General features: G+C 43.2%; 1 protein-coding gene across 5 annotated transcripts in view; it reads right to left on the bottom strand.

The window, feature by feature from the left end:
* C2CD5 (C2 calcium dependent domain containing 5) overlaps positions 1-16,599 on the bottom strand; it is an 88,924-nt gene extending 72,325 nt beyond the window's left edge. For all 5 annotated transcript variants that reach the window (XM_080914910.1, XM_080914912.1, XM_080914914.1 and 2 more), the window contains exons 1-3: positions 16,429-16,599; positions 16,174-16,292; positions 6,113-6,199 (exon numbers count right to left, since the gene is read on the bottom strand). In XM_080914910.1, coding sequence (XP_080771036.1) covers positions 6,113-6,199; positions 16,174-16,263 — 177 coding nt within the window. In that variant the 5' untranslated portion in view covers positions 16,264-16,292; positions 16,429-16,599. The remainder of the gene's footprint in view (positions 1-6,112; positions 6,200-16,173; positions 16,293-16,428) is intronic.
* Between the last annotated feature and the right edge of the window lie 245 nt (positions 16,600-16,844).

Raw genomic sequence — 16,844 nt, 5'->3', positions numbered from 1 at the left:
AAAGGTATCTTAGGGCTTATCTTTAAGGACAGTGGGAGAGAGATTAGCAAACACAAGTATAACTAGGGGCAAGCACTATAAATCAGTGGCGGGGCACCTGCAGCATACAGCACAAGGCCTTGCATGCAATTCCAGAATGGCAAGAAGTAAAAACTTCCCCAGAAATATGTGTGTGTGAGTGTGTGCGACTGTGTGTGTGTGTGTGTGTGTGTGTGTGTGTGAGAGAGAGAGAGAGAGAGAGAGAGAGAGAGAGAGAGAGAGTGTGTTCATTTCTATAAAAAGAAAAAAAATGAGGTGGGGGGAAATGGGGTTTTCTATGAAGCCCAGGCTGTCCTGGAACTCCATAGGTAGACCAAGCTGGACTCTACCTCAGCTTCCCCAACAGTAAGATTACAGACATGTGCCAACAAGCCTGGCTTTTCAGAAATATTTTAAATATTTAGATATATCAACTGCATACAATATGCCCCATTAAAAGACTACATTTCCCAGCCTCTCTTGCAAGTGGTAAGTTATAAGCAACTAGGGACCCAGAGTTTCGCAAAGTGGAAAACCTCCTAAAGGGATCCACCCCTTGGGAACCTTGGGAAAAGAGCTACTTCTAGAAAAAAACAGTTTCTATAATGGAGTCCCTTAGTAGAAAGCTCAGCCACAGTCAAGCTACTTAGAAGTGGTTCTTTGGAGAAACGTGAGCACATCCCACAGGGAGACAGGTCATCAGCATGGTAGCTACTGTCCGATATGCCATTGTCACAGGTGAATGTCTTACTGGCTGTGAGCTGAGACACAAGCATAGCAGCAGCTGGTCTTGTTTTATTATTTGAGACAGGGTTTCATTGTAGTTCTGAGTAACCTGGAACTTGCTCTGTAGATCAGGCTGGCCTCGAACTCACAGAAATCCTCTTGCCTCTGCACCTAAGCACTGGGATTCAAGGTGCCACCCCAGTGGCCATCTTAGCAGCTTTTCAACTTGCAGTTTTGTTTCCTTAGTATATGTGGTGGTTTGAATAAGGATGGCCCCTATATATTTGAATGTTTAGTCACCAGGGAGTGGCACTATTTAAAAGGATTAAGAAGTGTGGAAAAAGTGTGCGTGTATTACAGGACTGGCAGTGGAGTGGGGGTGGCTCTGAGATTTCAAGCGTCCACACCAGGTGCAGTCTGTCTATCTCTGTCTCCCCCTCCCCCTGCCTGTGGATCTAGATGTAGCTCTCCACTACTTTTCCAGAACCATGCCAGCTCCCACTGTGATAATAATGGACTAAACCTCTGAAACTGTAAGCAAGCCCCCAGTTAAATGCTTTCTTTTATACATTTTGCCTTGGTCATGGTGTCTCTTTACAGAAACAGGACAGTGACTAAGACAGAAGTTGGTACCAAGGAGAAGGGTGCTGCTGTGACGGGGCCTGGCCATGCTGCTTGTTGGCAGATGTAGACTTTTAGGCTTTGGCTTAGGAAAGCAGCTGAACACTCCAATGGAATGGGCCATACCAGCATGAGCAAGGAAGACAGAGGTTCTACGAGCAATGTAGATTACGATGGCCTGGCTCAAGACGTTTCAGAGAAGAATAGTAGTAAGTAACCTAGAGACCATTCTTGGGATATTTTGGCAAAGAATGTGGCTGCTTTCTGCCCTTGTCAGAGACTAAACTGAGGATCAATAGCATTGTTAGAGGAGATTTCAAGATAGTCTAGTACTGACTCTGTCCTGTGGTTACTAGTGATTCTCATGCACATCTATAATGAAAAGGAGCAAGCTAAACAAGGAAAACATTTTCAAATGTATGGCTTGAGGAGAAAAGGAGCACCAAGAGTGTAATGGGGCTAAATTCACTGCAGGAAGAGATAAAAAGTCTAAGCAAAGCCAAACAGTGGTGGTACACGCCTTAATCCCAGCACCTGTGTGGCACGGGTAGGCAGAGCTCTGTGAGTTCGAAGCCAGCCTAGTCTACAATGTAAACCAGGACTTCTAAGACTACACAGAGACACCCTGTTGGGGGAATGGGAGGTGGGTGGGGAGGAAGGGAAGACTGATGCTAAATGGAATAAAGAGAGGTGATCTCAGCTCAGCTCCCAACTTGTGAAAAGTAACTCAGGAAAGCTTAAGGAGTGAAGGAGACCAGTGAGACAGAAAGCTGATGAGAGTATTTGATTGAGGGAACCAGGTTCCAGCCCTAGCAAGCAGAACTTGGTACCTTCGGCCATGTGATTCAGGTTTTAGAGACAAGGATACAAAAAGGGGGTGTTGTCTCCCTCTGTAGCCAAGGAAAAGTTCTGAAGCCAGGTGTATTAAGGCTGTACCACCCAAGGGGACTTTAGAAATTGGACTGAATACATTTTTGCATTATAATATGGCTACCAGCCTATAGGGCCTGGGAGCAGAACGTTGTATTTTGAATAATGGCCCCCAGAAGCACATATATTTGAATACTTAATCACTAGGGAGTGGTACTATTTGTAACTATTAACAAGATGAGAAAATGTGACCTTGCTGAAGGGTGTGGGTGGGCTTTAGGGTTTCAAAAGCCCATACCAGGCGTGGTCCATCTCTCTCTGTGAATAAGGATGTAGCTCTACCACCACATCAGCTCCCACTATAATAGATGAAACCTGTGAAACTGTAGGCCAGCCCTGGATTGAATGCTTTCTTTAAGTGCTACCACGGTCATGGTGTCTCTTCACAGCAGCAGACCGGACTAACATCATGCCTGTGCCGCTCACGCCTGTCATCTGAAGGACATGAGTGTCTCAAAATGTCAATGTTCAACCAACTAATGCCTAACTGATCTCACAGTAACACCCAATTTCACTGCTGCCAGCTCGTATTAACATACAAAAGACTTTCCTGTATGAACACAGAATTAGTCATCCTGGTGTGCCTCTAAAAAGATGCACACTGAGGAAAATGAAGCTCAGAATGGGCAGCACAAATGCAGACATGGATAACTCAGCAAGTTTCAGGAACAGGACTTCCATTTTCTCCGATCAGACCTTGGCATTTCACAGCATCCTGACTCTTGTAGAACACATTTCCTGGCACCAAAGAAGAAATCACAGTCTGCCATTGACAGGAGAAAAGCAGTGCGATCTCCTTCCTTCCCTAGTAGTTCGGAAGGCTCTCAGCACAGCCACGGTACCCTTCAGATCAGCCGACAGTTTGCTGTACTTCATTCTCTTCCCTTAAAGGACAGAGGAGTTGGCCTTTACCAGTGTGCACAATGACTGCAAAGTACGGCTCAGATGAGGAAGACGGGAATCATTCTCTGCACTACATAAGAGCCATGACAAAACTGTTGTTAAACGAGAGCTTCTTCAGTGCTTCATCACCCTCTCCCCAAAACTTGCAATAGTGGAGTTGGACGTGTCAGAAACGGAGACACCCATTTAAAAGTGAATAGGTACACAAAGGAAAAAAGAGAAACACACTACCAAGAGATAGATAGCTAGGCACAAGAAACTAATGTCTTTACAGAAAGCACCCATAAAGAAGCTAGAGAGCTAGAAGAACTAACGCATCATCGGCATAACAAGAGGATGGCTTAGGATAGGCTAGAGAGTACTCCACACAGCCATCAAACACCCCATGATGCCTCAAAGGGATCCCTACTGGACAGGAGACAAAGTGCGGATGAAGAAAAGGCAAAAAGCAGCCATGGGTAAGAGGATGGAAAGCACCTCCTCTGAGCCTTGGAGAAGATCGGCAGCTTCAGGTCCTTTTGGACAAGAGTGCTCTTCTCAACCCTGTCTACCTTCACCTTCCATCTCAGAACCTGCCACTGAGCCAGGCTCTTCTCTACCAGAACCTCACAGCCCACTCAACTCCTGTCCCACCTTCACTCACCCTTGACCCCTTTGTCAGCCAGACACCCCCAGACTTGTATCTACACCTAATAACCTATAACAACCAGAGCCAATGAGAATTAACCCCTAGTCCTGGTGTGTACCTCACATACAGCCTCTTGTTGACTTTTTAAAGAGTTTTGTATAGGTGTGGTGTGGTGTGTGTGTGTGTTTGTGTGTATGTGAGATGTGTTTGTGTGAGATGTCTTGTGTGTGTGTCTTATGTGTGCACTGTGGATGTGTTTACATACACATGCACATATGAATACAAGTGCCCATAGAGGCCAGAAAACTGCCCTGGATCCTCAGAAGCTCTCTAGGCTGTTGTGAGCTGCCCTATGACAGCCAGGTACCAAATGGTTCTCTAGAAGAGCCAGTCCTCCTAACCATTAAGCCATCTCTCCAGCACCTGGTTGACATGTAAACTTAAAAAAGACTCTTAGCTCTCATCAATGGAGAATGAAGTAAGTCTCTTAACAAACAAGACTTAAACACCTACATAACTACACACACAGAAAGAAAAAGCTAGCCTCGCACATCATACCATTAAAAAGCTAATTCAAAATTAATCAATGACCTATAGATAAAAGCTAAACCATGATATTCTCAGAAGAAAACACAGAGAGTAAATTTATGGTACCAAAAAGCAAAAACAACAACATGAATCTGTATGTACTGAACTTCATTAAAAAATATACATGGGGGCTGGAGAGATGGCTCAGTGGTTAAGAATACTGACTGCTCTTCCAGAGGTCCTAAGTTCAAATCCCAGCAACCACATGGTAGCTCACAACCACCTGTAATGGAATCCAATGCCCTCTTCTGGTGTGTCTGAAGACAGCTACAGTGTACTCACATAAATAAAATAAATAAACCTTTGATGGCACATGACTTTAATCCCAGCACTCAGAATCAGAAGAGCAGATCATTGAGTTCAAAGACAGCCTGAGGTCTACAGAGTGAATTTCAGAACAGCCAGGGGTAAGCAAAGAAATCAAGCCTTGAAAAAAAAATCAAGAAGGTAAAACCTTCTGAAGATCAGAAAGTATCTACAAGTGATATATGATAGGAATAAATATTAAAAATATATAAGACATATAAAGACCTAAGCTCAATCCCTAGCAAAATATACACATGTATGAAATATATATGTAAATATATATATATATATACACATAAATCATTTCTATAATTCAACAACAAAAAGGTAAATAATTAAGTTTGAAAGCAAACACTAAGGGCTGGAAAGAAGGCTCAGTGATTAGTAAGGGCAACAGCTGCCTGTCGGAGCCATCATGTGCATACATGTGCTCATACACATTCCAACCATCATGTGCATACATGTGCTCATACACATTCCAACCATCATGTGCACACATGTGCTCATACACATTCCAACCATCATGTGCATACATGTGCTCATACACATAGGCAGGCAAAAGGCCTATATAAATAAAACATGAGTGAGTGAATGAAGGAATGAAGAAATGAAGGAATGAAGTTTAAAAACAAGAAGTCTACAATCCCAGAACTCTGGAAATAGAAGCAGGAGAATCAGAAGTTCAAGGTCATCCTCAAATGCAAGGTCAGTTATATCCTAAGTAAACTCAAACAAACAAGAAACACCAAAAGTTACCAAGGTCAAGAAAAAGGGAATGGAAATTATGGTTCAAAGAGTACAGTTTCTGTTTAGGGTAAAAGTTTAGGAAATAGTAGTAATGTTTTCAAAACACTGTAAATGTACTTAACGCTACAGAGGTATCCTAAAATGAAACTGAGTGAGAATGTACCAGCTGCAAGAGAGGCTGAGACAGAAGGGTCTCAATTCAAAGCTAGCATGAATGATATTGCAAGGTTTGGCCTCAAAATTAAAAATGCAGAAATGGTTGGAACCAGGCCTGGGTCAGATGCCTATAATCCTAGCACTTGCAAAGTAGGAACAGGAGGATTAACAGTTCAGGGTCAACCTCAGCTACATTATAGCTACAAAGATGTTTAAAATGACAAGACTGCTTGTTTCTAAGTCTGCATTGTTCTTTAGATCTGGTATATTCTAGAACCCAAAGAAAACTAGAACACAATGCCTATGAGGATGCCCATTGTTTATCTGTGTTGGCATATGTTTAAACTATGATATGCTGCTTCAAAACCCCAATCCTCCCTAATGAACAGAGGTGGAAATATTTCCCAGGCACAAAAACTAGCATACTTAAAGGAGAAGCTGCTCTTTATCATTCTTAGGAAAAGGGGTCATACCCAAACAACAGCTTACCTCAAATTTGAACCACTCCGAGTTCCACTGAGGATTGAGCGACTTAAGGTACACATCTGTCTTAAAGGTTGTATTACCAAATTTTACCTTAAAAAAAGAAGAAGAAACTTTAAATATAAACATCAAATATTTGAATAAATTCTAAGCTGGGAATGGTGGCAATGTCTTTAATTCTAGCACTCAGAAGAGAAGTCAGATCTCTAAATTCAAAGCCAGTCTGGTCTGCATAGCAAGAGACCAGCTAAAGAAAGGGAATGGGGTGGGGTGGGATGGGGTGGGGCAGGGTGGGGTGGGGTGGGGGAATGGGTGTTGGACTAATAAATGTTAGTGGCAGCTAAGCAAAGTGAGGATTAACAAAATGAAGAGAAAAAGGCAAATATCCTAAAAAAGAAAGAAGGGTTGATCTGCCCAGGTAAGCAAGTAGGACACAAGGCCCAGGGATCACCTTCTGGTCTACCTGAGCAGCTCTACAGAGAACCGAAAACATTTGGATTACATCAGCACTAAGGGAGGAGTCTACAACCAAATCAGAAGGTAAAGAAGACATGTCTCCTCACCTCAGCAATCAAGATAAATAAGAAACTGAGAAAGGCATTTGCCAAATAAAGAACTAAGTTCCCAATTTGTCACAATTAGCCAGAGAGGTAACACATGCCTATAATCACGTAAAAAGCTGAGACAGGAGGCTTGCCAAGATTTTGAGGCCAGCCTGCCATACAGAGTAAATTCCAGGTTCACCAGGGGGAAAGAAAGATAAGTCTGGCACCATTACCAATAGTACAGAACACAATGACAAGGCTACTTTAAGTGAAGAGTGAGCAACTTCCAAGGAAAGAAATTAAGTCTAAACAAAATTAAACATATTACTAATAAATTTCTTTAAAAGCTGCATCTTGAACCTACAATCTTATAGAATACCAAATATAAGCCTGAAATTTCTTCAACAAAGGTGGTTACAGGTGTTGATGCAACAGGCTATCAAAAAAAAAAAAAAAAAAAGCCTAGCAAACAAACCTGAATTTTAGAAGTGGACACTTTCTAGAACCACTAATACCCTAAAATAGTTGACTAATACTACTCTACAAAGCACAAGTTCTAACAACTGGCATTTCAACACACCTCTAAGGAGATGCTTAGAAGAGCATTAGTACACCCACGCTGAGCAACTTTTTAATTCTTATTTATAGCTATAGCTATGAAGAGGCAATTTCCATTTAACTTAGGTAACAAAATAAACTTTAAAAGCATAAATAGTTCATCTGACCATCTTTAATACTGGTTAAAAACATTCAAGTGGTTTTTAACTAATGGAAGCATTTAAAAACTGTGAATAAAACATAGAAAGGCTGAAGATAAGGCTCGTCAGTTAAGAATACTGACTGCTCTTCCAGAGGTCCTGAGTTCAATTCCCAGCAACCACCTGGTACCTATGACCATCTATAAAAAAAAATCTGATGCCTTCTTCTGGCATGTAGATATACTCCTACATTTTAAAAACTTAATATATTAAAATTAAAATGTTTTTAAAAATATACCCCATGGCTTTTCCTTGTGGCTCGGACAGTAGGGGCAGCTGCTATTCAGAGTTTGAATGACATCTTCAGCTTTTGTTTTCTGCTCACCACAGTATATGGAGGCCTGATCCAATTGGGACACCATGACAATCAAAGGATGAAGATCAACTAAGAATTTTAGATACATTGTTGTTAAATTTACCTAAAACTGCTATATTTGAGATAAAATGGTTGTTAGAATTACAGAACCATTCAAATGCCAAATATATTGAATGGTTCTGACTCCTAGCAAAGAGAGCTTTAATTTTAAGTTAAGTTCATGGCCCTCTTTTTTCCCATAACAGTAGTGAATGAAATGGGCACAGTAAAGAAACCAAAATAGCCACTCAGGGTGGAAAAGGATAAAGTTTATTTCAAACCACCAAGGCTGTCTGTCTGTTTCTAGGGAAGCAGAAAGAAGCAATGCAGAAAACGTTTCCAGGGTTTTAAGGGATCAGGTACCTGGAAGAAGGGAAATCTGTAAACTGGGGTACATGCTGTGTAGAGCTTGAAGGAATCTAGAAGCTAGCAAAGACCTTGCTACACTAGACACCAAAGGCATATAGTTAATGGACAGCCAGAGGTCCCTTTTGCCACAGATAAGAATGCTTCCTTACAGCAGATAGGAACTATTTCCCCAGTCCTGAGCTGGTGCAAGTTTCTGTCTAAAATTCTTTTGGGCAAAGGGACTTCTTGGGACTAGACAAGTGGTTGTGCTGATAATTTATCTTTTTTCTTTTTTCAACTCAAGATAACTTAAAGATCTAGCATCCCCACATTTCAATAAACATACAAAAATGGAAAACTGTTAGACCAAACATGGCCACTGTGTGACCCCGTTCTAGAGCAAACCATAGTTCCTTCAGTCTTGTTTACTTCAAAGGAGATTTTATTATTACTCAGTGATTAAATGAACATCTTACAACTTCCTTTAGAGCAGCAGGGATTTTAACTGAAAGTCTCACAGTGGGGTAGAACATTTTCTACTCAAATTACTTTGCCTGTTGTTCAAATCTGCTTTTTCCTCTAAAAAAAAGGTTATCAGGACATTTCATAATAATTATGCATTATCCATGAAAACACATGGTATGATGGAAAATACTAAGTATTTATTTTTCTCTCCTTGATCCCTCAGACTCAAAACAGAAAAGAACAGCACAGTTTAGCAAGCACAAACATTAATCTGAAGATCTATTTATTAAAACTCCTTGTCTTATTCATCCTAGAGATTCCTGCAAAAAGAATGTTTTGTTATTTTCTGTATTGGTGATTACGCCAAGGGTCTTGCACATCTCACCACTGAATGTCATCCTCTGCTCAAGAATAACCATCTTTACAACTTGGTCTTCACGTCATAGAAGAGAAATTCCCTCAGTCAACACAACTTGGACCAATACTTGGTCTGTTAGTCAAGAAACTTTGGTTAGATCACAGAATCACTAAAGGCTTAAGTGCACTATGGAAAATGAATTGCAAGTCTAATGACATGAGTTTCTTCCTGAGAACCCACAGTGAAATAAGAGTCCTCTTGACATCCACATATGGCACACATACACCTGCACAGGTACATGTGCGCCTCTCTGGGAACAGAAGTAAGTGCCTCCTAGTGCACTTTATTAGACAAGTAATGGGAAATCCAGGCACACTGGACAGCAGTCTGCAGTATTGGAGCACACAGACCACTACATACTACAGCTCAGTAGGTCAGAAGAACTGTTGAGAAGGCGGCTAAACAGACTCTCTCCCCAAGTTCAAGACTACTCAGCATCTGATCCCCTAGGTTCAGACAGAAAGCAGAATTCACTTCATAATCTTTTCAACACCAGCTCTCGTTCCAACTATATATGTTCTATCCCTGGTTTTGCCATCACCAAGGTGGTCACACTCTTGTGAAAAACTTTTCTATGTCCCTGTGGACACTTAACTACCCTCCAGAGACAGTATCCAAAGTTCTCATAACCTTCCAGACATGGCAGTGCACACTATAGCCTGTCACTGGCAAGGCTGGAATGAGTGAAGGAGGTGGGTTTCTCATTAGGAGCTACAGGCATAGGCTCCCTTAGCCCCTCCCACCAGCTTATATTACTTAGTCTACACCACAGAGCTTACCTCTTTAATTGTAATCCTTCATTATCCTCTGTTTCCTGCTCTAATTTTCTCCTTCCTGCAGGATTATTCTTATTAGACAACGTGTCCTACAACCTTATTTCCTTAATTGCTAAAAGCTATGTGCACCTCAAGGAGCACAGACTTCTCTCTTCCTGCACCAGCCACCTATTCATGCCACTTCTCCCTCAAGCATCCTAATTCTCTACAAGCCCCTGGAGTGAGATGTCAACTTCACAAACAAGCTCAGTAACTCTTTCCACGCTGACCATCCAGTCACTTCCATGTCTTAATTTCTTCTCAGTGCTACTTGAACACTTGAGGGTTGGAGCTGGAGAGATGGCTCAGTGAAGAACCACAGTTCTTGCAGAGGACCTGGGTTTGATGCCTAGGACCTACACAGAAGCTAACAAGTCCCCTCAATTCCAGTTCCAGAGGATTCGATGTTCTCTTCTAACCTCCTTGGACACCAGTCAAGCACGTGGTGCATATATATACATGCAGGCAAAGCACTGTACACATTAAATAAAATAAATTATTTTTAAAAACTGAGGGCTTCCTTTTCTAGAAACTTCCTCTCCTACCTACTAAGGCATCTATTCTCATTTTTCACATACCCATGACAGCTTCCTTCCCTTTATCTGCCTACTCAAATGACTTTTTTGAGACAGTCTTAGTTATGTAACTCTAGCTGGCACAGACTTCCCTATGTAGACCAGGCTGGCCTCAAACTCAAAGATCCACCTGGCTCTGCTTCTGGGGATTAAAAGATGATCCCCACATGCCATCTTCAAATGTCCTCTTAATGTCAAGTTTGTTCAAGGACACATCCCACTATACTAACGAGTCAGAGGACGGGGACAGCCCCTAATTGAGTGTTAGAAATTTCTTTTTTTCTTTTCACACTAGTTAACTGATTTATTTCTTTGTGTGTGTGTATATGTGTGTGTGGCCTGGCATCTATGAAGGTCAGAGGATATTCTTGGAAGTCAATTTTTTCCTTCCACCGTACAGGTTTAGGGACTGAACGCAGGTTACCAGGCTTGGTAACAAGCATTATTACCTGCTGAACCATTTCACCAGCCTCAAGTTTGAGAAATTTCTAGCCATGTTTGTGGGGAAATTGAGGCAGTACATAAGATCCAGAAACACTAGGTGCCCTGCAATGCAAAATTCCCAATAGTCCCAGAGTTAGTCTCTTTCTGACTCATTCCCACCTTGTCATGGCTTTTGAATAGCCCAATAGATAGTCACATGACTGAGAAAAAAGGCAATGTGACACAAGTCTGTAATCCCAGCACGTAGAAATCCTGGGAATTCAAAGCCAACCTGGGCTGCATAGCAAGACTTTATCTCAAAGGAAATACACCTGACTCCAAGGCAGTTTTATAGATCAAAGTTTTGTAATAAGGTGTGTGTGTGTGTGTGTGTGTGTGTGTGTGTGTGTGTGTGTGTGTGTGTGTGTATGTATTCATACACACGCACACAGTTGTGTTTTGTGTGCATGGGTATCTGCACACCGAGTACAATGTCTAGTGTCTGAGGAGACAAGTGAAGGTGTCAGATTCCCTGGAACTGAAATTATAGACCATGGTGAATGGACATATTGGTACTAGGAACTGAACCAGGGTTCTCTGGAAGATTATTCACTGCTCTTAACCACTGACCTACCTCTCCAGCACTTGTGATAGGCTTTAATATCCTTAGCATTTTCACAGTCCATAGCTATTGCAAGCCATGGTTTGAAAGAGAATGACCATAATAGGCTTCAACATTTGAATGTTGGCACAGTTTGGGAAGGATTAGGAGCCATGGTCTTGTTGGAAGAGTATGTCATTGGGTATGTCAGCACTGTAGATAGTCTCTATCTGCCTAATGTTTGTAGATCTGATGGGAGCTCTCAGCTACTGCTCCATTACCGTGCTTTCCTTTCAGCTGCCATGCTCCCCACCATGGTCATGGACTCACCCTCTAAAAGTGTAAGTCGCAATAAACAGTTTCTTCTATAAGTTGCCTTGGTGATGGTATATCTTCACAGAAATAGAAAAGTAATTTAGATACACAGGCAGACATCTTCATAGACAGAAGCAGGACAGCCTCAGGTTTGAGGCACATTACTGCATAGTGATAGACTATCTAAAACAACAACACACAATTTATAACCATCACATTAAGTGAGCACTGCTTTGCTTGCTCCAGTGAGCAGCTAGTTGTTGAGGTTTTGTCTTTTGCTGTGTATTGTAATACTAAATACTGGTCCCCAAAGCCTGGTTCACATATACAATGTGACCTTGTTCCTTAATTTAAAACAGTTGGTTAAATAAAGATGCCCAGAGCCTATAGCTGGGCAGAAAATAGGCAGGGTTTGGTTCCCAGGCTTGGGGTCTGAGGAGAGACAACAAGGAGAGGGTGAGGGAGAAAACGGTGGAAAGGAGACGATGCCATGGGGTAAGAATCTTGACATCGTGGCCATGTGGGCTGGCCAGTTGGAGCTAAGAACAGCCCAGATGGAGCACAGCAAGTTAAACTGTGTGGTTATTGGCAGGGAAGACATAACAGCTTAGAGGGTAGATAACTGCCCACCTTTCAGTGCTGATTAAGGCTTATTATAAATATAAAGGTTATATGTCTTTTACCTGAGAACTGAATGATCAAAGGTGGAATAAAAAGCCCCAATTGAGATTAAATATTTTCTACAACAGCTTGTTTTGGAAAACCAGACAATAGCAATGAAGATCTGAAATGACAACACTCAAAATTATACAAACTTGTCTTTCCATGTGAAATTCTTATCCTCAAGAGACACTCCCTCATCCGTAACCCAGACCAATTTTCTTACCATCTATCTCACTATCTAATTATATTACATATAAATTACCTCCTCCTACCATACCATTGGCATCCACTCCAGTGTCTACTATGTACCAGAGCTCGATAACTAGCCAATGACTCAACCTGATGAGTTCCCATTTTCTACTACATTTATGAGCAAGTACCTCAATACCGAAATAAACATGCGCAAATTATTGTTCTATTTGAGTTCTGTGCTCATTTTATTATGAGTATAGATGAATTATATTTTCTATGATTATGTCTCAAGATAGATTTCAAAATAAGTGATATAGGGTCAGCTAGATAGCTCAGCAGGTACAGACTTTGCCACACAGCCTTACAACCTGATTTTGAATCCTGAAACTTATCCTCTGATCTCTATATTCACTCATGTTGTGGCATGTATAATCCATACACACAGAGACAGACAAACACACAAACACACCATAATACACCTACAAACAAAGAATGTATTTTTAAAAAAGCAAAATAAAGAGCCAAGTGTGGTGGTGCATACCTTTACTTCCAGCACTTGGGAGGCAGAGGCAGGTGAATGTCAGTGAGGCCAGTGGTCTAAAGTGAGTTCCAGAACAGCCCAGCTACACAAAGAAACCATGTCGAAAAGAAAAGAAAAGAAAAGAAAGAAAGAAAGAAAGAAAGAAAGAAAGAAAGAAAGAAAGAGGTAGGGAGGGAGAGAGAAGAGAGAGAAGGAAGAAAGAAAAGAGACAGGAGGGAAGGAGGGAGGAAGAAGGAAAAGAAAGAGAAAGAAAGAAGAGAAAGAAAGAAGAGAAAGAAAGAAAAAACAAAATCTGTTTTATTAAAGGGTTTGTAGATAGCATGAATTGAAGCACTTTTAATCCAAGGCTCAACCAAAAGAGTAATGAAGGGGTGGGTAGTTGATCTCACAGGACTGAGCAAGCTGGCTCACCTTTCATTCAAGGTACTCTTTTAACATTACAGCCACAAATCAACTGCCTCTTTGACAAATGCTGTTAAAGACATCTCATGCCTAACATGTCCCGGTGAAAACAGAGCCTTCTCAGTCGATCCTTCCAGAAAACGACCTGACTACTCCAGAAAGCCAGGGATTGCCTTTTAGTTCTCCTGTGCCTGGCCCCTGGCTCCAGTCTACCAACAAATGTCTCATCTACTTTCAGAACAGATCTGGCATGCATCCAGTTCTCTCCATTACCAAATCTTCCTTGTGGGCCTGCTGTTTGGACTACACAGACTGGATTCAACACACTGCAATCAAAGTGCCATTCAATGAGAGTCACCAACTGAGTTATAAAGTTCTAGTCCTAGCCATGGCTTCTCAAGCCTTGCACCACCAGCCACTTGATCATTTCCCCAATTGTGGCTCACACTACACTACTCTCCCTTCATTAAGACGTCCATCTACTTGCTCCTTCATTGCCATGACACACAAGACCCCTCAGCTTCTCTTCTGCCTCCTCATCCTCTTACACAAACACAAGCTACAGTCTCTCAGTAGCTAATGCCTCTCATCCAACAGGTGTTTGCTTGACTGGCACTGATCTCACGACCTAAAATTGATGATCCTTATTGTTCTCTACTGTATTCTCTTATGGCACCCACAAGAATTTTTCCTAATCTGTATTATATACGTCATAACTTTTACTTTTTAAATGTCTTCCTAAGTCACAAAAATAAAAGTTCCTTAAAATCAGAAACCAGATTCATCTTATTCATCATCATACACACATCAGCTAGACCAGAAGAGCACAGGGCCAGCACACACCATCAGTACTTATGTATGGGAAGGGCTGTGACTGACAGCATGTCTGCAATTCCAGCTACTCAGAACATGGAGGCAGAAAGGTTCACTAATGGGTTTTATTTCATTTACTTATTTTTTACATAGAATCTACATATCCATGGCTGGCCTTAGAACTCCACAGAACACACTGACTTCAAACTCAGAGATCCACCTGCCTCTGCCTCCTGAACATTAGGATTAAGTGTGTATCCTATACATGACTTGAAAGAGGATTTTAATCTCAAAATAAGCTAGGACAATTTACTGAAATTCTACCTTCAGAATAAAATAAATATCACACTCATTCAGGTCATCTTATGGACAACCTACATTTTTAATTTTAAAAAATCTCATTCCTGCTGAAAACCCTCTTCCTGTAACAAAGGGAATATAGAATAACAACAAAGACTTGGCTCAACCCTCCTTTCCAGCTTCATCTCCAAACTCCAGTACCCACATTTTACTCCAGGTATACATTACACTACAATGGCTTCCTAAACGTTCCATTTACCACATTCTGTGCTTTTGCCATTCTTTTTGTCTTAAAAATCCTGGGTGTTCCTCAAGGCTCAGCTCAACTGTTACTTCCTTAGAACGTTTTCTTAAACTCTGATCCCGAATTAAGTTCTCTCATTCCAATAGAACATTCAGCATCTTGTCTCTGGGCAGGAACGGGTTAATGGAGAGGCTGCTAGGCTGTGGAGATTACAAGGTAAGTGTAGGCACATTATTCCACCCCTAGGACTCGCGGCCTGACCTAAGGTGGGGATATGGCTCTCAGCAGCTCTGCTGTGAGGACTAAGGATTTAAAAGTACATAACACAAACATGGCAACAATGAAGCCCAATACACATTAGCTATTAACATCAGCTGTGTGGGTCCTTCTCCAGGCAGCAGTGTGACTTCAGTTAGCTTTAGATCCGTGGCCGTCCGGCCTGGGGGCAAACTGGTGTGGTTTGGGGGGGGGGGGGTTGTTGGTGGTAGTAGTGGTTTGTTTTTTTTGGGGTTTTTTTTTTTTCAGTAAAAAATAAAGTTAAACTCAACAAATACCATAAAATTAAAAAACAAATAGGTTGCAGCTGATGAGGCTCCAGAACATTTAGGGATACACTGAATAGAAGTATACTGTCATATGTCTTTGAGCCCTACGCATTAATAGCCCAAATGATTACTGCTCTAATGGTCCGCCTCATCACGGCAACTTTTATTACAATTTCTCCTTGGCTTCTTTCAGGTTCTGAGTTATTAACTTCCGGACAGTAGGCCTGTGCTAATTTGCATGACTTTTAAACTAATCATTAGACTTAAAAAGCAATTTTGCAATTGAAATCCATGGCACTTAATTGACTTCCTACCTCAAGGCAATAAATTACCCTGAGACAGCTCATCTTCCTACCCGTCTCCACAAGGGCAGCCGAAGTGCTGCTGCTGTGTGTGACTTGCACTGATGGTGCAGACAGTGTTGGAGTAAGGGCTGGATGAAGTCGCGCCGTGGGACTGCGGTTCCCCCAGAGGGCTGGCTGCGTGGACTTGCTGCAGCAATGGCCCTTAACCTCCTAATGGCAAATAAGGTCGCGCGAGCGCCTCCGCGGCCACGCCTCGAACCGGCAGGTGGTCGGACAGACGCCCAGACCCCGGGGGACACCGCGAGCCTGGCGGCGGGACCTGTCCTGGACGAATGGCCACATCCCACGGGCTGGGGGCGGTGGGCATCCCTCCACGGAGCCGGGGACCGCGGGAAGGGCTGGGCTCGGCACCCCGTGCTCTGAGGGGCAGGACCAGGAACCAACCTCCACGAAGGCGTCCGTCAGGTCACTGGCACGGTCCATCACCGGCAAATGGCGACCGGCCACGATTTTCACCTTCAGCTTCCCCGGCATCGCGGCGGCTTCGCCCTCTCCTAGGATTCCTGCAGAAACAAACAAGCGAGTCTGCGCCGGGCGAGCGCCCCGGGGGGTGGGGGGGTGAGCGGCGGGAGCGCGCGGAGGGATGACGGGAGCGCGCGCCAACTGACAGCGGAGAGGGCGCGCGCGCGCCGCACTCACGCTCTGAAGAGGAGCCGAGTCGTCCCGCGCGGGCGCCGAGGCCTCATTCCGGAGAAGCAGCCGGAGGAAGGGCTGCCCTAGCCCTGGCCTGCTGCAGAGAGTCGCCAAGTCCAGTCGGCATCCCGCGGAGCAGGCGCCGCGCCCACCCGTCTTTCTCCTCCCACCTTCCAAAAATGGCGGCTCGCGGGGCAGGAGCGATCGATCACTCGGCGCTCTGCCCTTCGGCGGGGCCGATTTGAATTCGCCGGGGCCAGGAGAGGGGCGGGGCTGAGCGGAGAGCAGGGTAACGAGTCGAGCCCTGCATCATCCACCTGGCCTCCCTGCGGATAGGTGCAGGAACCTTGCTGAGGACACACTTCAGAGCTCTGGGGATCCGGCGCTGGTGACAACCCAACCGCGCCTCACTTTGCTGGATC

The sequence above is a fragment of the Micromys minutus genome (assembly GCF_963924665.1).
Source record: "Micromys minutus genome assembly, chromosome: 3".
NCBI lineage: Eukaryota > Metazoa > Chordata > Mammalia > Rodentia > Muridae > Micromys > Micromys minutus.
This window is presented reverse-complemented; position numbering and strand designations above follow the sequence as displayed.